This window comes from Plecotus auritus (assembly GCF_963455305.1).
Source record: "Plecotus auritus genome assembly, chromosome: 9".
NCBI lineage: Eukaryota > Metazoa > Chordata > Mammalia > Chiroptera > Vespertilionidae > Plecotus > Plecotus auritus.
Window position 1 is genome coordinate 139,641,748 of NC_137783.1, and position 23,733 is coordinate 139,665,480.

At 49.2% G+C, this 23,733-nt stretch overlaps 1 protein-coding gene across 4 annotated transcripts in view; it reads right to left on the minus strand.

Moving 5' to 3' along the window:
* Positions 1-10,640: 10,640 nt before the first annotated feature.
* PRDM11 (PR/SET domain 11) overlaps positions 10,641-23,733 on the minus strand; it is an 81,306-nt gene continuing 68,213 nt past the window's right edge. For 3 of the 4 annotated variants that reach the window (XM_080641562.1, XM_080641560.1, XM_080641561.1), the window contains 3 exons: positions 19,009-19,196; positions 14,255-14,881; positions 10,641-13,154 (listed from right to left, as the gene is read on the minus strand). In XM_080641562.1, coding sequence (XP_080497688.1) covers positions 10,990-13,154; positions 14,255-14,881; positions 19,009-19,196 — 2,980 coding nt within the window. In that variant the 3' untranslated portion in view covers positions 10,641-10,989. The remainder of the gene's footprint in view (positions 13,155-14,254; positions 14,882-19,008; positions 19,197-23,733) is intronic. The other variant, XM_080641563.1, reaches the window with a different exon arrangement.

The window sequence follows — 23,733 nt, forward strand, 5'->3', positions numbered from 1 at the left end:
TGCAGAAGTAATAATTTGATAAACACTCATGAACCACTGCCAGGCTTTATAAAATTTGACAGATACAGTTGAAGTTCCTTCAGCCCTTTACTGAGGAGACCACCATCCTGAATTTATTTCTCACCACAAGCATTTCTTTATCCCTTTACTGCATGCACATGTAAACCCTGGGTGCCAAAGAGTATTTTTATGTGTTTTAAAACTTAATTTAAATTTCATCACACTGCTTTTACTTCACATTAAAATTTTGAGCTTAATCCATGCAGACATATGTAGCTCCAGTTCAGTGCATTTTTTGTTGCTGTATAATATTCCATTGTATGGATGTACCACAATCTCAGTCTGTTGTTGATATACACTTAGAGATTTCCTTTTCTTTCTTTCATCCTTCCTTTCTCCCGCTCCCCCTCTCACCTTTACTTTGCTGTTACAGAACCGCTATGAATGTGCAATGTCACCTGAGGCTCTGAGTCAGTCTCTTCTCATTTTCTTAATTGCTAATGGAGCTGGTAGTAATTTTCCACCCAAGGGTTTCTATTTTTCTAGAACCAATTGGAAGCACCACCACTGCAGGAGCTCTGATCCCTAGCATCTGTTCTGTCTCCCTCCCGGGGCAGGTGCCTGTGCAAGCTTCTCTCAGATATCTACCTAGGAGTGAGTAGGATTGCTGGATCATAGATTGCTCTGTGTGTGTGCATGCCTGCGTGCACCTTGGTGGTTTTGCTTGAACACCGAATCAAAGGGACTACATACAAGTAGGGATGCAAGTGCTCTGGGGGCTCTGACTTTATTGTTGAGAAGAAAAATCAGTTGGAAACTAGAGACTCCTCTTTCTCTAACCTCCCAAATCAAAAACTCTGGAAGAGTCAATGCAGCAACCGGTGGTACCTCTATACTCCAGATGGGGGGCAGGGACAGGGGGACTCCTTGAGCCCTGCCCCCTAGGCCCTCCTGGTGGCTGCTGCAGCCCTGGTGTACAGAGGAAGGGGCTCTGGCCTTAAGCCAGGGGCAGGGCCTGGGTTTTAAAATCAGTAGGGAATTAGCCAGGTCACATGTAATTAAAACTAAAGGTTCTTTAAAAGGATCCATAAAGGAAGCCATGAGATGTCTTCGCTTTCCAAGTCTGTGCATATAACTCCTTATTTTATATTACATACATATCACATTTTAATAACAACCAGGATTTTTATTTTCATAATAAAATTGGAGGAGTGGGCTTTATCTTGCATAGCCAAATATTATATAAACTATGTTTCATAGGTAACTATGCATATGGCCCATCAGAGCCCAAAACTAATATTTGAGAGTCTGGATTTATAGAAAGGAGAAATGGGAGAGAGAAGTAGATTCATTAACCACTTTATACAAGGCTTTCCACGGAATTGCCTTAAATACGCTCTGCTCCTGCGCATAAACCGAGTTAAGAGCACTGCATTTAGGAGCTGAGCACCTGCAGCCCGGCCTGGCTTTGTCTCAGGCCACCTTCATGGCCCTGGGCAAGCCACTTGCCTCTGGATGTCACTTTCCACATCTGTGAAATGAATTTGGGTCAAATGATCACTCAGGTCCCTTCTAGATTTACGTTTTAACATTTTGTGATTCTGTAGTCTAGACTTTTCACACATATTTTGGGCTCCAATCTTGTGCATAAAACAACTAAACCCACATACGTGTGCACCTGCCCTCCCTGCCCCATGTTGGTAATCCTCCCTGGCATCTTCTGAAGTCCGCCTGGCAGCCACTCACTCCTCCAGACAATGTGCAATGTCACCTGAGGCTCTGAGTCAGTCTCTTCTCATTTTCTTAATTGCTAATGGAGCTGGTGGTAATTTTCCACCCAAGAGTTTCTATTTTTCTAGAGCCAATTGGAAGCACCACCACTGTAGGAGCTCAGATCCCTAGCATCTGTTCTGTCTCCCTTCCGGGGCAGATGCCTGGCAAGGAGAGAGCCACAGGATGTAGCTGTGGATGGATTTAGGGGGTTGGGCATTTTCTTGGTGTGAGTGTTGCAGTACTGCCCCGGTGCTCCTTCCTTCATCTCCTGCAGGTGAGCCAGCACAGATGGTCCATCGGCAGCTTCCCCAAGCCAGAGCTGGAGGCAGGTGCCTACCTGGGAGGAGGTGGGAGAAAGCCAGTCCTGCAGGCTGGAAGCCAGACATTGCCATGGAAACAGGTCCTGTGGTGGCCGCCATGTGATCAGGGCCCTGTGGTGGCTGATCCTCAGCCGGATGTGATCTCCTGTCAGCGCAGCCCAGGCTGGAGCATGGCTTCCCTTCCCGGTGTTCCAGGGCATCCCGTTGACAAGTGGGTGATGGCAGAAATCTTATTTCAGAAACCCAGGGAGACCATCCAGGGACAAACAAGGAGAAACCTGTCTTCCCAGCCAAAACAAACCAACAAAACCTCTACCCAGGGGTCCTCAAACTTTTTAAACAGGGGGCCAGTTCACTGTCCCTCAGACCGTTGGAGGGCTGGACTATAGTTTAAAAAAAAAAACTATGAACAAATTCCTAGTGCACTGCGGGCCCAGGACGTGTCGGCTGCTAAGCAGGACAGGCAGCAGCACCCGGCGGGCCGGATAAATGTCCTCGGCGGGCCGCATGTGGCCCGCGGGCCGTAGTTTGAGGACGCCTGCATTCTACACAGTCTCTTTCCCCCCAGAGCCAGGTGAGGTGAGCTGTTAAAGCAGAAAAAGGATCTCTCTCTGGGTTGAGAAGGAACAGGTGTTCTCCATTCAGCAGAGGTGTCCATGTTGGCTGCCAGAATAGGGACTAGAGGCTCTGTAATAAAAGTCATGGGCAGTCCCTCACGGAGGGTGGCAGGAATTCTAGGTGAAAGAAGGAAACCCATCACTTCTTAGCACCTACTCCATCCTGATCTAAGAGGTAACAACAACAAGGATAATGATAAACAGTCAGCGTGTATTACCCACTGCTCTGTGCTCAGTACTAAAGACACAGACTCAGATAAGTGACTTGTCCAAGATCTCACTGCCTGTAAGAGGCACAGGGGGGATTTGAATCGGGCATACCTACCTCTAACCCTGACGTCCAGGCTCTGGCATATAGCCAGTGACCAAGTGTCTTTCTTGGGAAGGTAACAGATCCCAAGGCAGTAGCTTCAAAATGCTATCCAGAACCACTGACTCTGAGAATCACTAAGCTGGAAGGAGCTGGAAAAGATTTCTTCCCAGGGGGAGTTAGGGGGCACCTGCCTGGCTTGGGGCCGGGCATTAACCAAGGCACCAGAGCTAGGTGGAGGGGAGGAGAACTCAGGGCAACCTCCAGCTTTGTATAGAGAAGGGGCAGGGTCAAGGCCAGATGTAGTCAGGAATCAGGTGCAGGGTCATTCTGATCAAATGAACAAACCGAGACAGTGACAGGTGAAGTAGAAGAATCCAGGACTTCCACTGTGAGCATGCAGTGAGGGACACATACATGCTGGGAGGGAGATGGCAGGCACTAAGAAGGAGAGGTTAAGGAAAGGAACAAGGGGAGGCCAGTGAAGAGATGCCAGACAGGACGGGGATAGAGGTAGAGATTAGCATCTTGGAGGAAAAAATAACACTTACCTGTACCTTCATTAAATGTATGCCCATCTTCTTTCTAAAATAATTTGGGTAAAACATCACTGGGAACTACTGGGAAAAGACCCTTCCCCAGGGACCTGGCCCGCACGTGGAGAGTCATGGGAGGCAGTGGAGAGAGAATTAGAACAACCTTTCATCTGCAATAGATCTGTGTGTTTTCTCAAAGAGATTCTTGTAGGACAAAGCATTAGGGGGTAGGTAGATTTATTCATTATTATTTTTTAAAACATATTTTTATTGATTTTTTTTTTTTAGAGAGGAATGGAAAAGGAGAGAGAGAGAGAGAGAGAGAGAGAGAGAGAGAGAGAGAGAGAGAGAGAGACATCGACAAAAGACAACATCGACTGGCTGCCTCCTGCATGCCCCTCATGGGTGAGAGCCCAAAACCCTGCGTGTGCCCTGATCGGGAATAGAACCGGTGACCTTGTGGTGCATAGGTCGACGCTCCACCATTGAGCCACACCGGCTGGGCAGTAGATTTATTTTGAATGGTTTCAATTGCACCTCTGTTTGGCCTGACTAGTAGATGAGGCCTGAAGGTGACCCATTGGAAGTAGACTTGAATAACAGAAAAGTGAGAGCAGCATGAAGGGGCTCAGGGCCTCTTCTACTTCCTTCTAAGCTGGCAGCAGGCAGGCTGCTAATCTGACAGCAGAGGCATTGAGAGGGGACCCATTCTGAATCCGCCTGAGCACAGGCCAGGGATAGAGACAAGGAGGCAGGGATTCGACCTTGGTGAGTAAATTTAAATGCTTTTATTAACAATCTCCTTACATTACAAGGATAATATGACAAAAGGAAGGTTCTGCGTACATATTATGATAAACCAACATAGCTCTATTTGTATCCAGTGTTCTAGGTCCCGTCACACAGGTACTATAAAGCGTAGTCTGCAAAATAATAACATCGAGATTTTTTTTCTTTTTTAAGAAAGAAAGTATTAACATAGTCATATGTATGTGATAATAGACTCCCAGGTATCCCCCCTCCCCCACTATATTTTCCTTGATGATTGAAATGAAATGGTTCAGCAGCGTGGGGGTGGAGAGAAGGAGAGAGACAGGGGCTGAAAAAGACTGAATCAGACTGCTGGCTCTTCCGGAGAGGCGAGTGAAGACTGAGGGTGCCAAGGGCAGCCTGGCCCTTTTTGTGAGCAGTACTGTAACCGGCTGTCCCTGGACGGAGGGCCCGGTGCCTTGATGCCCCGTGGCTGCTCTCTCTCTGAGGTACAGTGCATTGTGGGATTGCTACCCGGGGGTGCCCATCCCCTGGCCATGGGTCTGATCCACCGCGGTGGGAGGAAGGCTTGGGCCAGGCCTGGCCTTTCTTGAGCCAGGCCCTGGAGGGTGTTCCAAGACCCAGTTGGCAGCTAGCTGTGGCTCAAGGAGACCCAGGAGGACTTGGAGGGGGAGGAGGTGGGCATTGGCAGAACAGACCCGCCCCAGACTGTCGGTATAGGGGTGGGTCTGCTGGAAACTGAGGTCCGTTGGTAGGATGGTGGGGAAGAGCAAGACGGGGCTCAGAGATGGGAGAGCCAAGAGGCAGAGGCTGGTCTGGAGCACAGAGGACGCAGCTGCCCTGTGTCCCCCTTCAACTGCAACCCCATCAGCCCCTCCTTCCCGCCTTCAGGGGAAAGAAACTACAGAGAGAAACCTGGAAGCAAAACGGGCTTCTGATTCCAACGGGGCTGCACCAGCCCTCCCTCATGGGGCGTCCGGCTCAGCCTCTGCCTCGAGTCACAGAATCAGAACAGTGTATGTGAACTAAACCTGCCTGTTACGGTGGCGGTAAGGTGAGGGGTTGATGGGCCTCCGTGCAGGAGAGGGAAGAGAGTTAGTTGTCCTGAGTACAGCCAGCAGCAGCAGCTGTGCAAAGTGGGCTGGGCCAAAGCCCTGCTTCGGAACTGGAATTGCTACTGAATTCATGAGTGTGCGGTATGTCTCCCCCGCCCCTCCCAGTTAGCTGACGACCCCTGCCCTGGCCAGGAAGCCTCTTGATGGTGGGCAGCACTGTCTGGTGATGCTCATGCTGCCCACTTCACTTCTCCAGTCCCTGGCAGACAGTGATGGAGTGGGTGAGGGAGGTACTCCAGAGGTTTGGCCTCTAGGGGGCAGTAGAAGCGTGGGAGGAGGGAGGGGCAGCATCTTTCCTGGACCACTCTTGGTCCAGTTTGCACCTTTCCTATGGCCACCAATGCTGCTTGCTCCTGGGGCGGGGGGAGGACGAGGGTATTTAGGGAAAATTGTGCAGTGGTCCCTACACCATGGGTCAGTGATCACGACCTACTGCCAGGCAGCAGCGACCACACCATAGGCTTGCAGGGGGAATGGAGGGGGCACTTCAGTTGGAGCTCAGGGAGTGAGTATCTCCTTCCAACCTCAGACCAAGCCTGCGGTGAAGGAGAGAAAGTGCACGGAGAGGGCCAGGACCCAGTTACGCTCCTCTCCACCACTCGGGGTAGGAGGCCCCATTCCTGGCAAACCCTGCCTGCTTAGCTCCCTCATCAGCCCCTGCAAAAGGCTCTGCCTCCTCCCTCTTTGCACAACACAGGCTTTCCCATTGCTCTCCCAGCTCTCTATAGACTCTATTTTTATATCTATTTAAAACATAAAAATGTATAAATATATAGGATATTATTTATAGATATATAGACGTGATTCAATCTCTTACTCTGTGTATACGTACTGTATATGTCCATATATACAATATATATGCTGTAGCATTTGTATTATACACTGCACATACCCCTGCTTCCATGCACTCTCCTAGGGAGACTGGATTGCATAGGTATTTCTAGGGCGATACCACTTGAAGGGATTGGGGTGGGGGAGAGCCAGATGGAAGAGGTGGGCCGTACCATTTTCCTCCCCAAAGGGCACTTTTACTCCCTCCGGCTAACACACAAAGATCACCTCAAAGGCTCCATAAAATATCACAGCTCCATCCACTCAGCTAAAGCACCCAGAGCAGAGGGCAGAGAGGGGTCCTCCTCCAGGCAGAAAAAGGGCCCTGCGTGTCTCTAGACATAGTCTTCCCTCAAGACCAGACTGGAACCTCAGACCCAGCACCACCTCCAGAAGGCCGGTATCTGGAATGGAACTGCCCCAAGCTCACCTGCCTGGGAACACACGCCTTTCTTGGTTAAGCAGCCCTGGCTTCCCTGCTAGGGCTGTCCCAGGCCGGCCTGGCTGGGCCTGCCCCTAGAAGAAGCGGGGAGTGTGAGTCCCAGTGAGACTGGAGCCTTCTGCCCAAACTGGGTGTTAGGACCAAGGAAAAACACGAATGCTGCTTAGAAATCAATCCAGACAGTAAGCCCAAACCGGCTCTAGATACCGAATTCCTGCTCTTAGAGGGGGTGGAGGAAAAATGAAGGGGGAGGAATCTAGAAGAGAATTTCTATTTCAACCCCCCAGGCCACTTGCTGGACCCCATGAGGCTCCAGGGAACAGCTAAAGTGACTCTAGCCCCCCAACCTGGGCTGGGCCAAGTCTGTATTCCATTTCACTCTCTCCATGATCATTTTCAGCATTCTACTGCTTTTCCACGTGGAAAGTATTTCAACATTCCCTTAAATAATTACAAGGTCCTTCCTCCAAATTACAGGATCAACAGAAGCAAGTCAAGGAGAAGGGCTAGGCAAGACGACTCAACATGGTAGCATGTGGGAAGGGCTGGGGCCAAGACCCCCAACTGTCCTGGAGTCAGGGTCCAGTACTGAACCCTGCTATCCAGGGATCTTGGAGCTGGAGCCTGTTCTCATTCCCAAGCGAGGATGAGGAAATCAGGCTCCAACCAGTACTATAGGATGTTGCCAGCAGTCCAAAAAAAAACAAACAAAAAAACAACAAAAAAACCAACAAACACACACACACACACACACACACACACACAAAACCCTGGTGATTCAGATGCCTGAACTCGTATTCAACCAGGCAGTCAAAACTTGGGGATTCTGACACAGCAAGAGTTCTAGGCAGGACTGGGCTGTCCTCAGTTTTCATGGATGGTAATGGTTTTTTTTCCTCCATTGGAGAGAAGCACACCATTTTAACCACAAGGGCCTCTGGTTCCCAGGCTCAGCAATGTATCTGCTAGGCATGATTGCCACCCCCCCCCAACCTGATCTCACTTCCCACCCCCTCCAAAAACCACAGAAAGTTCAATTAGGACAAGTCTCAAGCCCAGAGACACAAACATTTTATTCTAAGCCAATGGTTGTCACTCCTAGGCCGGGGGCTGAGTTAAAGGGCTCTGTCTTGTCTGAAGCCACCACATTAGGGATGTAACGACTGCCCAGCCACCCATTTTTTATACCCATCAAAGGGAGGCTAGGTTAGCCAAGCATGTGCCTCCCTGGACTAGACCCTGAGGGTCCCATTAACCCAAGAGTCCTTCTCAAGAAGCAGAGAGTGGGAAATGCCTGTGATAGAAATCACGGGTAGTCACATGCCCCAGGCACAGGACAGAAGCACTGAGCCTCCTGGGAGCATCCAGGCTGAGAAAAGCCCCTGTGTAAATTGCAGTGGTGTGTCACCCCAATTATTCCCTGGTTACTCCCTGTCCCAAGGGAAAGTGGCCTTCAGAGTATCTGACACGGCCTAGCTGAATCCAGCAAAGGGCATGCCCACCCAGAGTTTGGGAGCCTTGCCAAAGTTCAAGACTCCAGAGAGCTCATCCTCTCTGTTTCAGACCCTGGCTGGACAGGTGGCCACCCGTAGCCATCGCTCATGCTTCTATCCCAGAGGCAGGTCACTGGCTCCCAGCTCTCTCAGAAGGTACAGGCTGAAACTGGCATTGGCCCAAAGGATGGTTCCCTGTGCATAAACACTGAGTTTGACCATGGTCTCTAGAGAGGACACATTCGCAGCCCCTGACTAGATGCTCAAGCAGATACTCTCTTTCTGGTTTGCAAATGAGTGGTTTAGGGGGACTATCCACAGAGGGTCCCAATGCAGTGTGTGGGGAGGAGTGGAGGTGGGGCAAGAGAAGGTGTAAGGCATCTGTTGGCTAGAAGAACGGATCCCAACCTACTGTTTCTGCCTCCACCAAGGCCTGCCCACCTTGCCATCCACCTCTGCCTTCAACCCATCTTAGTCTGTGTGGTGGAGAGGAAGCTGGGGAGGGAAAGGTGGAACCGTGTGCTTTGCAATAGCATCCCACCTGACCACAGTTACTGACCCTGATGGGAAGAGTGGAGTGGGGGGAGGAGACATCAGCTTAAAGTGGGGAAGTGGAGTGAGGCTGGGAATTTCAAAGCATCAGAAAGAGCTCTGGGTCTTTCCTTGCTAGTTTCTTCTCTCTCCTTGTTCAGAGGAAGGTGGGGAAGTACATGTGACTGGGGAAGGGGGTGGGGGGCTGAATGCCACAGGCAGGGGTGCATTGATTTGTTGAAGAAGGCAGCATATGAGGCCTGGCAGTGGGACCGTTAGAGAAAACCAGGTTTTGTTTTTTGTTTTAACATGCTACATCACTGTTGAAACAAACAAAAAAAAAGTTTCAAAAATAATATATAATATATATAATATATTTATGTAATGAAAAGCTATCAACTAGCAGCAATGATTCTAAAGTTATCTTAGCACCAAGACCATGGGGGTGGGGAAAGGGACCTGTGGGGGGTGAAGGGACTGGCAGGACAGGAAGGGGGAGTGATATGTTCAGTGTTGATGACGTTTCCACTATGTTCTCTACGGTGGCATGAGGCCTCAGAGACAAGATAAACCAGAAGGAAGGAAGCCGCCACAGCTTGATAACGTCTGAGCCAAGCAGGTTGGGGACCCTGGGGCCAGATCACATGATCCCTTGCTCACCCTCTGTCAGCTGAGAGGGGTGGCTCCCTAATGACACAGACGATGCGGATCTTCCTCCCTCCCCCAAATATGACCTGCACCCATGGTACAGGATCTCTGCATATCCAATATGCATAAACCAAGTGTGAAAACATGAACAGAAGTTTCTAACAGCTCACGCACATTTAGAAAAACAAAACTCCCTTGCGAGGTATACTGGTAGTTAAATGAATGAAAGAGCATTGACCTGACTCCTCTAGCTTAAACCACTACTCGCCCCAGGGAGTTGGCCAGTGGCTACTTCTAAAGCTTATATCGTGGTTGTGTGTGTGTGTGTGTGTGTGTGTGTGTGTGTGTAGGCTGATGCCTTGAGAGTCCTATCTTACCCCTTGCTTATTCCTTTCTTCTAGGACATCTCTACCCTGTTCAAAAATGGAAGTGTTCACAGGCATAGATGCATCACCCAGGTTCCCACTACCTTCCTGCCAGGGGGTAGGGCTGCTTATCAGCCTGTTGCAGAAAAAGGACTAAATCTCTAGAGACTCTCATTTGCATAACCAGGGCACAACTTGCATTGACATGTCCTGCCACGGAATTCTGGCAGGCATTTCTTGATTATTAAAGGAAAAAAATACCCCGCCCCCACATTATATGATTATAAAGATAGAGTATAAATAATTTATGTAAATTGAATACATTTTTTTTTCATTTTACTTATTTTTAGCCAATAAATCACTGCCCTTTGGGGTCTGGATTTCTCGGCTCTTCATTTCTCCAGCAGCCCTGGATCTGAATAGAATCAGATTATTTTATCCCACACTATTTAAAAACAGGAATGCAAAAATGCTCATCCCCTCTTCTTTCCCCAGGATTTCAAGCTCGGTTGTCAGGCAATTTTGCCTTCAGTATTACAGGTAATAAGGATCCAGGGGGTCTGAAAGGAGGGAATGAACAACCCAGGGACGGGATTGGCGACAGAGGTGGGGAGTAGTGGGTGTCACAGTTTGACCAACACATGTTTCTAAGACAGTGAAGAAATGAGTAAAAATCTCTCCAGCTGAAGTCAGGTGGGAGAGAAAGTCAAAACACCTGATCCAGATACACAACCCGCCCTCCTCCAAAATCAGAGATCGGACTCAGCTGGACCAGCACGTCAACGAAGAGGCTGAGAAACCCCCATCATAAAACCAAACAAGAACAGGAAAGGCAAGGACTTAAACCCCGACCCAAGCCCCTCACCCACCCAGACAAGAACATGGACAACATGAGTTACCTAAAGGTGATGACAGAGACCCGTCATTTTAGCTTATGCTGTTGGCTGGCCGGTAGGTGGGAACACGTGTGGCCCCGGCACATGCTTCTGTGAGTAAAAATGAGTTGCCACGGATGTTGCAGCTGCCAAATTTTGTAGACAAGAGTCAGTTTCTGACATTATTCCTTTCTGAAAGTTCCCAGTAGCTTCTGGTGGATGTGTCACCTTGGTTTTAAAAATTTTTCAGTGTGGGTTTTTAATATATATAATATAATATATATTTATATAATATATCAAAGCTTGTGAGTATAGATTAAAAAAATATTCAACAGCTTAGTGACCTCTGTGACGCTGCTTCCCTAAATGTCCGGGTAAAACTCTGACCCGTGGTCTACGGTCTGCAGCACCGGCTTCTGTTCCAGCGCAGACATCCTGCTGAGGACCTCGGCAGACAGAGAGTAACTGTTGCCAGACTTCTCCTCAAACCAGCTGTCCAGGGCTCGCTTGGCGTCAAAGTTGGCAATGGGCGGGCCGTTTACTGCGATTGTCAACAGGTCGCTGAGCTGCTCCAGGGTCAGGCGGGAGCGGTGGTTCTTGCGAACTCGCTGCAGGGCATTTCGGCCTTTCTCGCAGCAAGCGGTGGAAGTGGGGAGGACCTTGAGGACCTGGATGATCTTGTTCAAGAGCGGAAACCTCTGTTTGTATTTGCAAATGTGGCCGATCAGGTCCTTGAAGCCATTTTTGGTATAGTAATCAGCCTTGAGTTCTCGCCACTCCATCAACAGACTCCCCCGGGGGTCCAGTCCTTCCCGACAGACATCCCGGGAAAAGGTCGGGATAGCCTCCAGGTGATCAAATATCTGAACCATATCCTCCTTGCCATAGCTCACGAGCTCCTCGCTGTTCCTGGGCCAGGCGGCTAGGTCGAACACCTGGCAGGCCTTCACAAAGATCCGGCTGCGGGAGTCGAATCTCTGAGCCAGGATCACTTGGGTCTTCTGGCAGATCTTCTCCCTTATGGACTGGAACTTGGCTTCAGCCACCCTGAGGTTCTTCATGGCGATCCCATTGAAGCTCTCACGGAAATTCTCCTCGAACTCCTGCAGGTATTCCCCTGGGCAATCAGCCAGTCGGCTGATCTCCTGGATGGCCTCCTCGATCTTGTCATCCACCTGAGACACCAGGAGGTACTGGCCCTGAAAGACGTAGGCCAGGCGTGAGAGCACAGCGATCACGTCCAGAAGGAAGTAGATGAGCTTCATGGACTGATAATCCATGAGGAACTGCAGCAGGGCCAGTGCGATGGCCGAGGCGTCCGCCCGCTGGGTCTGGCTGCTGACATCCTTGAGGTGGGCCACCACCTCCAGGTAGTCCTTGATGAGGGCGTTGAGGACATTCTGCTCACCGATGATCCACCTCACGGCCCGGATGTCCCCCAGGAACTCGGTCTCCTCACAGAGGGTAGAGGCCGTGGACCGCAGCTCGCACATGAGTCGCGGCGAGTACCGGTAGAAACTCAGCAGCTGCTTCAGGTTGTTCTCCAGCTCCTCTAGGCAGGGGAGCTCCTTCCCACTGATGGCATCCAGGATTTCTAGGTGTGGCCGGTGCACCATGAAGGGCAGGCACAGCAGCCAGGGCAGCGTCTTGCGGATCGTCATGAACATGCTGGCACGCAGGCTGGCTGTGATGTTGGCCCCGTCTATGCCCAAGCCAACGGTTGGCTTCTCATCCTGCAACCGGATACCCAAAGCAGAAAAGGCTCGATCAAGCGCCTGGAGATAGCTCTCTGTGCTAGAGAACCCCAGTTCCTGTAGGGACAGGAACTCTGTGGCTGGGGGCCCGTCGCTGCTGGTGTATTGAACGTAGACAGCCACCGTGTCGGCCAGCAGGTCATCGCTCTGCCCATCCAGGATGATGCTGAGGCAAGGTGACTGGCGGATGCGCTCCACCAGGTCTTCCCGCAGGGCCCGGGCGATGTGATGAATGAGGATCTGGCAGTCTCCCTCATTCATGTACTGGTCCACCACCTTGAGCTCGCACTTCCTCAGTAGCTCAGCCAGGGGCCGGAAGTCCAGGTAGGGCCTGCCCTCGAGAGCCAGGTGGTAGGCAGTGTTGAAGAGCAGGGTCATGTTGCGGCACATCTCCTCCGTCTTCTCGGGGTGCATGCGGAGCTTGTACAGCTGCAGGCACTTCTTGTGCAGGTTGCTCTGGCTGTGCAGTTTGATGGTGTGGATCTTGAACTGCTTGGAGCCGATGATGAAGGCCGAGGTGCGGGAGGACTGCACCGTGTACTGGCGGCAGACGTGGCACCACATCTCGTTGAGGGTTGGGGAGTACCGCAGGAACCAGAACTTCTTCAGCCACTCCTGCTTAAAGCGCCGGATTCGGCGCCCGGTGGCAGACGACATCTTGGAGGGCTCATCGGTGGCAGTCATCATATCGTTGGAGACCGATTCATCTGCCGAATCGACCTCCTGGTCATCGTCCTCCATGATGGCGGGGCCGGAGACCATGCTCTCTGAGGCTGGAAGACAAATGGGAAAGAAACCTTTACACCTGTGGGGGAACATAGACGTTTCCAAAATGAACAGGAAGCACTGCCCAGAAGGTAGGTGCTGCCACACTATGTGAAACATAAGCCAGTTCCTACAATGGACTGAACCCTAGCCAGAATGTATTTAGAAGCACTCTTGTTATCCATGTGTGGCTTTCCCTCTTTGTGGATTATCCATGGTGGCCACCATGCTCCAGGCTTCCTGCCCTCGCCCTCCACTAGTGGGCGCTCAAGGAACTTCAATGTTTGGTATCAACGGACCCGCAGGACCAGAGGAAGAAGCTTATCAAACATCCTTAAGTCAGAGAGCAAGGACATGAGACTCTTTTGTCCCACCATTAAGGTGGCCAGGGGTGGCGTGCTACCCTCAAATTGAGGCAGCTTTGGCATGGCCCCAGGTTATTTCAGGGTCAGAACACAGATGTATGCTTTGAATATCTGAAGCACCTCCTTCTGAGCTAAGAGATGTGGTTAAAATAGAAAGTGCTGTGTAAATACTCTAAGCTGCAGATGTGTACTGAAAAACCCTCCTTGTCAACCAGCTCTAAGACATCCAGGCAGCCACAGAGAAGGGCAGGAGCATGCAGCTGAATGCCCGGGATCCAGGTCCTTCCAAGACCCCAGGCAGGGAGATGGGAGCGTGTGGCAGAGCAGCAAGTCGGGAAGAGAAGAATGAGGTGTGCTCCTGGGCTGAGGTCGGGAGAGTCAGGAGCTCTCCCAGACAGGACTGGGCAGAGAGAAAGACTGGGTTCAGAAGTTGGGCTGTGGGGGTCAGACACCACTAGGACCACCAGAGAAAGGCAACAGTTCAAGAACACAGACACACCCCCTTCTGCAGCGGAATGTCCTTTATTAACGAGAATACAGGGCAAGACGTGAAGCACCCACAGGAGCTGCAAAGTGACCTGTCAGAGGCGGGCACCTGAGGGTGTGGGCTGTGGCCAGAGCTCACCTCCAAGTCACACGCCTCAGGTTTCCCCAAAGGTGGCTCCTGCAGAGAGCACCTGCCACCCTCATACTGCCCCCCATGTGCTCTTCCCTCCGACACCATCTCACCCACACCGACTTACCTGCAGGGTCTGAGAACTCTGGGAGCTCCAGTACCTGTGCTGGCAATACAGGGGGCTCAGGAAGCTTCCCAGACTTAAGCATGTCTAGTTCTGCCTGGAGTTCCCGAACCTTCTTCTTTAGGCGAATACAATTAGGACAAAAGGAGGTGGTGGGAAGCTCATGAGGGTCGGACGCAAGGGAGGCCTCAGCAGGACTGTCGGCCTTGAATGACGAAGGCTCCTCTTCTTCATCATCCATTGGGCCTGGCTCCGTAGAAGCCCCTTGGGGGGGTTTCCAGTCCACCTCCCCCTGGGTCCGGCTGACATTCTGCATGCCATGCGACATGGCCATTGCACACCGACTGTAGGCATCGCCCTGGTATTGGGGGACCTTCCTGATGACCAGCGAGGTGCTCAGGGCCAGCTGGCGCGCTTCCACCTTTGCAGATTCCAGAGAGGCCTCCAACACATCTTTGAAAATGAGGTCAATTTTCTTCTTCTTGGTCTGGGGGTGCATGTCCCCCTCGTCAAAGCCACGCTTGTAGGAACTTTTGCCCTGTTTCAATACAGGGAGGTGAATGGGACCCCTCAGTTCCTCTAGGTGATCCAGAGCCTGCTCAGACTTCTCCCTCTGTAACCGCTTCTCTCCTAGGAAGGAAAACCAGGGTGTGAGGAAGTGGGGAAAAGCCCCAATGTGGAGAAACAGGCAGAAAACAATGCAGGCCTCCAGTTAGGAAGTCGCTTGAAACATCCCTCTGGGTCTGGCCTCGTGGGGCAGGTGTGACAAAAAGGGAGAGGCGATCACTCAGTAGATCATGGGATCATAGGACCCCAAAAAGCAGAGAAATCTTTAAAGAGACAGTTTCAATGGAGTCTTATGTATACAAAAGCTCTACATTTATAAGTTGAGAAAAATGCTATGGGGGAAGGTAGTTGGAAGGTACTTGCCTCCTGGCTCGATCCAATGAATGGGTGGTGACATTCCGGAGAGCTAAGTGAGGATGGATTCCCCACCCCTCCAGGCTTCTGGTCCACTCCTAGCAATCAGAAGATGGCTGCTTCGACTTGGTAAAAGGTACACACGAAATACTGAGTCCCGCTCCTTCCTCCTCCCTCACACTCTGAAGTCGGCCCACTTAGGGCAAAGTGTGCCTAGAGCAGCCGTGGGCAAACTACGGCCGCGGGCCGGATCCGGCTGTTCTATCCGGTTCTCTTGCTCTCCCCTCCGCTCCTTTAGTTTGAATTTATATTAGTTCACACAAACACTCCATCCATGCTTTTGTTCCAGCCCTCCGGTCCAGTTTAAGAACCCATTGTGGCCCTCGAGTCAAAAAGTTTGCCCACCCCTGGCCTGGAGCAAATGTCCTTTCTATTTCTCCCAGTAGTCAGAAAACGAGCAGTCTGTGAGAAAGCGTGCCGACTGAGGCAGGAAGACAGCACAAGATGGGCCACCTTCAGTGGCTGCAGCTCCAAGCTGGCAGCCTCCAGCAAGGTAAAGAACAACGTGGCCACACTGACCCGAAGCATTCTCAAAATATAGCTGTTTCCTTACCTGGCAATACAAACAATGCTTCCTTTTCTATGTCTTCCTATCATGTAAATGACTTAACAAAACCTTGGTGAGCTCCCCAACAATGAATTATTTTAGCCAGATTTTCACAATGGCTGGCACAGTTTCATAAACTGCTCAGAAGTACGAACACTACCTGAGGGTGGGTGGGTGGGAGGGGGGAACAGTGCTAAGTGGGGAGTCCTCAGAAGATCCTGACAGCAGCCTGTGGAGCTTGGAAATCTTAAAGGCTTCCTAAACCAGGGGCAGGCCCTGGGAGATGTGACTGAGCAAAGACTTAACCTACTCATATGTTGTAATTAGGCTGCTGATAGCTGCATTTTCGAAAGACCTCTGAGGGAAGGCCAAAGGATCTCTGTGCAAACCAGAGCCACACTGTGGCCAAGCCTCGGCTTCCCACAGCTGGCATGGGATGGTGTGCCCTGGCCCATGTGTGACTCCACATTTCCTACAGGTAACAGCAAAAGCAAGTAACCTATTAGGGAAGCTCCTTTCCTGTCCTCACGTGACTGCTTAGGGCATGATCTCACCTCCAAGACTCCTGATACTCAGGCGCTCCCCATAGCCAGCATTTCTATAACAGCTGAGGGAAAGAAAGCGTGACGATGAAGAGAAGTTTTTAAAAATGCAATATGTTTGTGCAGATTATATATGACCCTTGCTCATTCAGAATCTCTAAACGACAAGGCCAACCTTACTGTTTCTCCTGGACCGATTAGGCAGCAAACAGCTGAGGATGTCTGAAGGTCAAGTCTGCTCATCACCAGGAATTCCTCATGCTACTAAGCTCAGAGAAAAGCTCATTCAAATGTGCTAAGATGAGCAGGCGGCCTCTTTGGACTAAAGGCTCCTGTGGGTCAAAAAAGACCTTCAAGCATCATGAAATTGATTCTAACACCTCCATAAAACATGGGGAAAACACCATGACGCAAATCAATGACTCAAAGTCGATCAAATAACATGAATTCTTTAAATACATACATTAGATGCTCCTATTCTTAAAAGATAAACACAAAGAAATAATTTCTACATTCTTCAGGAAGCAGTTCTTGGCACCAACTAATATCCCTATTTGATAAGGACTAATAATTCATGCTCTGGCCTTTATCAGGGCTCCAGCCTCCAATTACAAAGAAGCCTCTTTCCAAGTAAGACCTTAAGGGACTGAGCATGGGGGATCCCCCTTCCAGAGCAGGACTTGCATACAGATCTAAGACACCGCTACCCATTTCCAGTGTCTGCCAAAGCTACAGGTTGCAGAGACACAACATCTAAAGGCCACTGAGATCCACAACTGCTCACAAGGACTTCGGGACCTACCTCCTGCCTTGGCCCTGCCCCACAGTGGCTTTCAGTTTCCTTCCTGTTTCCTACTTCTCAGCCTGGCCAGGAAGAGACATGCCCTCCTCCTGTATCTTCACTTGTCTAGGTGTATCTCATGTCGAGGCTGTCTGCCAGGCTCCTTTAAACCACCCCTGCAAGCTTACTCCCTTGTCTGAGCATTCCCCTGGGGTCTCAGGGCTCTCTGAGGATGATGCAGCTTTGGAGAAGACCCTGGGGGGAAGGGACATGACAAATCCAGAAGAATTCAAAAAGATTATAGCCAAAGGATGGAACCTGTGTCCTCAGACATGACTTCTCTTGATTTTCTCCTCTTTGGTGGTATGATTCTTTTGGAGACTTCTTGGTTGTCTTCATCGTTTCTTCTTTTATCCATTCAACAAAGATTGAGCACCTACTATGAATCAGATGCTTTTACACGAGGCACCTCCAGAGGTCAATTGGAAACCATGGCGATCTCATCATGGAAAAATGCCTTACCAGCTGAAATCAGCATGTGCCCAACCCCCAGATCCGAAGAAGACAAGAGATGAGTATGTCTATTGGGTCTCTTCTCACTGCCCATCCAACCACCAGATACCTTTTACCAAGTCAGGCAGCCGCTGGGCACTCAATGTCCACAATCGGCTTTGTTGTTTTTTGTTTTTAAAGGTAGTGTAATTTCAGAGGGCCAGTCCTACCCCCTCTGTTCTTCTCTACTCATATTCCAAATGGAGCTTTATTTCCAAAAGGTAGGTTGGTCAGGGATATGATATAGTGGGGCCTGGGGATAGCCTTGGTTCCTGAGACCAAATGGGACTCTGGGTCTTTGAAGGTATGGTTTTAGTGCAAGGCAGTCCCATGGAAAGAAGGACCTGGACTCACCAGTTTGCCCTCGCCAAGCTGAGGGTGGAGTAAAGAGGCAAAGGGCTAGGGACTGGGGGTATTTTAAGCCATTTTCAAATGACTCATTTAAATGGAGCCCGGATGGACATCTCACCCACCAGGCCACTGTCCACACCTAAGGTCACCTCCCTCCAACCTTCTTGTTCTAATAGACACTTCTAATAGACACTGTTCTCTCACAATGTAGCGTTAGGACCTCTGGGAATGAGACCAGGAGGAAGCGGGGGCGGGGGGGGGGGGGTGGGACTAGTTTTGCCTGGCAGTTCATATAGCATTATAGGTTAGGGCTCAGACCCTCAACTCTAACAGATAGAGTTAGAAACCCAGCTCTGCCCTTCCTGGCCATACGACTCTGGGTGAGTCACTATATTTATTTGATGCTCAGTTTTGCCATTTGTAAGATGGGGATACTAATCCACATGAATCATTAGTTTTAAAAGTGTACAACTGAGGGCTTACAATGGTCAAGGTAGACATTGTTCTAAATGTATTCTAACCAGCTAATTCTCTCAGTACAGGTTCAGGGAGGCGCTCCTATTGCCCTGATTTCATGGGACGTGATGGAACACATGCTTAGCACATATTAAGTCCTTAGTAAATGTTACGTATTATTGCAGCAGTGGCAGTTTATAGCATTTTTCCATCACTTTGAGGGGGGGAAATAGGATTGATTTTGATTAAATGTATGTACTTTGCTTTGGAGACTTGCCTCTCTCCATGATACTCTTACGTTTATAATAAGACATTCATATGTAATAGGGTTTCTGAGACGGTTTCTCATGGAGGATAAGTGGTCCCCACAACACTGCCCAGAGCTGCTGCTCAGACCTGGACCATCTGTTTGTCCTCCGGGTCTCCCCATTGCTGGTGTACTGTATTTCCCATCCGTTTTCTTAGGACGCTTCTAGAGAAGCATTCTTGGCCTCCCAGGGGGCTTGGTGGCATGGGCATGGCCCTCACCTAGAGGGTGGGCACTCACCTCTGGTCAGATTGCGATGGATGGTTTCCTGGGACATGCTGTGCAGGCGCTTCATATAGTCCTCACTGTACCAGACCCGCAGCCACTCCCCGGGCCGGATGTCCCGGCATGCCCGGAAGTAGATGTGCTCACTGTGCTGAAACGCCAGAAGGTTCTGCTCCCTCTCCTCCCTGGAGATGAGCACGTACCTGGGGGTGAGGAGGACAGGTGAGAATGCATGAGCCACTCCTTGGTGAGTGTCTGCTGGTGTTGGGCAGTGACAGTGGTTAAAAATCCACCAGCATGTGGACTTATGCAAAAGTCTACAGGGCAGCTGCCCTCCTGAGGAAAGGAATGCCAGCTAGAGCCCATCCCTTATCTCAGTGTCACTGTTTTATGTGACCTTGAGCAAGTCTCTGAAACTTTAAAGTCTCCGTTTTCTGAGACTGGGCGTGACACCTACCCTGCCTTCCTCCCAGGTTCTTCTAAATATAAGATTCAACACCAGATAAAAAGGTGATTGAAAAACTGACAGATCACCTACTTTTCACTAACTTTTAACCACAGGGGTCCCCCAACACCTGCAGGTCTCTGATGGTGGTAAGAGTGGGTCCTTGAACAGTTTTCAGTATTTCACAAAATCTAGTAGAAATAACTCATGAGACAAGGGTGCCCAAGAGATCAATTAATAAACACTAAAGATCAAAATCTTTAAAAATGGGGACAGTGGGGACAGAAGAGGAAAGGCTAGCAACCACTGGTTAACTGAAGTTATTTTAAGGTAAGGAAAGTGAGGCTCAGAGAGGCTAAGTGACTTGCCTAAGGTCGAACAGCTAATAAATGGAGATGGAGCCGTGAGGTCTATTCCCACGAGAACTCATGGCTCCTATGTGGGCAGGTAAAGCACCCACTCAGCAAGCCCAGATGACCTTTAAAGCTCTGCCAAACCCTCAGAATCTATGGTCCTCACTCATCCTCCCTGAACTGACAGTTCTAACAGCCAACCTGCGACCTCACTCACCTCCAAAAGGTGAGATGACACATCTGCAGAGAGGTGGACATGTACAGACCAAAAGGGAAGAGGAAATTGTTTGGAGTTTGAGGGTTCTGGGTTACACCATTGTCTAGGAAATTTGTAGTAAAAAAAAAAACCCTTTGTTTTCCTTAGGTTATGATGATTTGTCTCAAAAGCCAGGGAAGAAACCAAAGTCTGTCTAACTGACATGATCCAAAGAATTATATTTGGGGCAATCCAGGAAATAATGATTCACAGAAAAAATCCAAATGGAAAACAAACGCATGAAGAATATTCAGCATCAGTATTAAGAAAGGCAAAGTAGCACATTGTCTCATTGGCACAGATTTTTGTTTCATTAATCCTCACCCAAGGATATTCTTCCATTTCTTTTAGAAAGAGTTGAAGGGGGAGAGGGAGAGGGAGAGGGAGAGGGAGGGGGAGAGGGACATTAATGTGAAACACATGGATTGGTTGACTCCCACATGCACCCTGACTGGGGCTGAGGAACGAACCTGCAACTCAGGTACATGCCCTTGACTGGGACCCTTTGGTGCACAGGCCAACGCTCCAACCACTGAGCAACACTGTCCAGGGCAGCACACATTGTTTTCTTAATGATAATATCTGTATTGGTAAAGGTGGCAAGAAAAGTGTCTCTATACTAATGGTGGTGAATAAACTGGCACAACCCTTTGGGAAACAATTGGCAATATGGACTCAGTAAGAATTTGTACCCCCATGTTCACAGCAGCACTATTCACAATAGTCAGAAAGTGGAAGCAGCCCAAGTGTCCATTAATAGATGAATTAGATTAAAAAATGTGATTATATACACATGAAATATTATTCAGCCATAAAAAGGAAGGAGATTCTGACATATGCTACATGAGTGAACCTTGATGGTACACGCTAAGTGAAATAAGCCGGTCTCAAAACAGCAAATACTATATGATTCCATTCATATGAATGGTCAAATTCATAGAGGCAGGAAGTAGAATGATGGTTGCTGGGAGCTAGGGAGCAGGGGCTTGGGGAGTAGGTAGTGGGGGATTAGTGTTTAATGGGTATAGAGTTTCCACCTGGGAAGATGGAAAGAGCTCTGGAGATGGATGGTGGTGATGGTTGCACAACAATGGGAATGTGCTTAATGCCAATGAACTGGACACTTAAAAATGGTTAAAATGGTAGAGTTTGTTACGTGTATTTTGTCAAAATTTCTGAAAAGTAAAAAAAATAAAAAAGAACAGTAACATACGGACCAAATATGCAAACTGCATCCCACCACGCTGTCTATGTATTGTTTATAATAGTGCAAAGGAAAAACATCCAAATGTCTAATACTAGAGAAATGATTTAATAAACCATAGTGTGTTCATATAATGGAATGCTACTCATCTGGAGAGAAATCTTTTCGAAAGATCTTTTATGACATGGGAAATGGTCCTCATACAATGGAGAGTGAGCAATAAGGAGGTCTGAAAGCTATTTACTCGATGGTTCCAGCATGTTTTGAAAACAAGCCCCAGTAAACCTGAAGGAAATATACCAAAGTTTTAAAGTGATTATCCATTATAGGTGGATCTACTTCTTTGTAATTTTCTGTACTTTCCAAGTCTTCCTCAGTAAGCTATTATTACTCCCATCCCCTAAAAACAGAGATGATGTACAAGAATGCCAATGCCAGTGTGGGTGGCAGGGGTGGCAATTGTGGCGGCCAGCAGCATTGCAGATCTACATTTGTGATGCCCTTTCCCATCTGGACAGTCCCCTGAGCACTCTGCTCAGCGCTGGAGGACGCCGTGACCTGATGAGGCGGACCACTCAGGCCCAGGAACCAACCCACTGTGGCAACAGGATGTCACACAGACCCCAGGAAGGCAGGGAAGAGGACACCAGCTTTGGCTGCCTCACCCATTTGAGAGAAGCAAGTCAGAGTTCCACCGGGAGGGTGTGCAGCGTGCAGGATTTATGGTGCTTAGATCCCAGAACTTGCTTTTGTCTGGGATCTTAGCCTTAACGCATCTGTGTTCTCATCAACATCCAACATGAGTGTGGGTCTCCCTGTACTGTGGAGACCACACCATGACCTCCGTGACACCCAGCCATGTCATTATTAACAAAGATTTCAGGGAAAAGAGAAATCTTTCCAGATTCATCTTTCCCAGTCTCAACTCTCCAATTGCAGGAGTCTACTTTCCCCCATATCTGAGATGTCTTTTGAGTATGCAAAATATTTTCCAGTCCCAATTTAACATGAGTCTTGAAGTTGACATCCAAAATTAATCAGCCTTGCGGTTAGCATGGAACAGAACTGAGGTAGACCCAAATTTTCCTCCTCCCGGACACAGAAGGCAAACCATTCATTCACCTTTTCCCTCACAGGAATTACTTGCATCACAGAGCACAGGAAAGAATACAGTCTCTCTTTTCAGTTTCTAAATAGCCAGCAAGCTCTAAAGACTGGAATTATTTTTCCCGGCACCCAACTTTAAGAGAAAAAGAGATGAAGGCCACCTAAGTAGCAGGGGTTTCTTCTAAAGAGCAACTTCTGAAGTCAGAACACTTAGAAAAATTCAAGTCCATTTCTCTTTCCACCTCCTGGTGTTCTCCTACACAACAACAAAAAGAAATCAATATTTAGGAAGAGAACCCAAATCTTTGTATTGATCACAATGTGGCTTCAAAGACAGATCAGAATTTGTTCAGCATCTGGTTGCATTTGGTTGTTTTGAAACTCAGCATTTGAAATATGATATATAAACTAGAGGCCTGGTGCACAAAATTCATGCAAGGGGCTTGGCCCTCGCAGCCCTGGTTTCATCCGGACAGTCACCCGGACCGTCGTTCTGCTGTTTGGTCTAATTAGCATGTTAGCTCTTTATTATATAGGATAACAACTCTTAGTGAATCGTAACAACTCATTCCCCTGAGATGTTTATGCTATATGATTTCTGAGGTCAAGCTAAGTGGAGCCAGCTAAGTCTCAACATCAATCACTGTACATTTCACAGTAACACCCGATGGCTTGATCCACTCACAGAACCCTCCTGTCCCCACACGACAATCCCTTTATGTAGAACCTTGCCTGTCCCATTCTATGGCCACGTGAGCAAGAGCCCTCCAGGCAATGACAATCTATTTGTTGAGTCTCCAGGTTACCACCTTATTGGAAAGAAGGCGCAGAGTATGTTAGGAGGGGGTGGGAAATGCCTAACAGACCGCTCTGCAGTTGTCAGTGCTCATTGGATGGCTTTCAAATAAAAGCCAACGAGTTGGGGACCTTAGAAGCAATTGAGGGGGTGGGTGGTAGTGGTGGGGGAGGTGTTCTGGACTAAACCTTTCATGATAAGAATGGATTGTTTGTATTCCAACCTCCTCGCTGACTTTGGGTACAGGATAGATGGGCACTAAGTCCACACTTCTGACCTCCCTTGCTGAGTTTTATTAAGGGCACTACATTTTCTAGCTGGGTCAGGAAACCACCAATTCTAACTCAAGAGCGAAAATAACCCACAGGGCATCTATTGTGTTGGAAGGGACAGATGAGGGCCAGGCTCAGACACTTCTGCTCGGTGGGTATGTCTCCGATGGCAAGGAAGCTGCACTGGTCATGGAGGCAGACATGGGAAAAGGATAACCAAGGAGAGGCTGGACTCTGTGTTCCTGCGTGCATTTAAGTCTCTGGGCTGGGAGGGTCTTTGGATCATGCATCCACTACCAGATGGTCA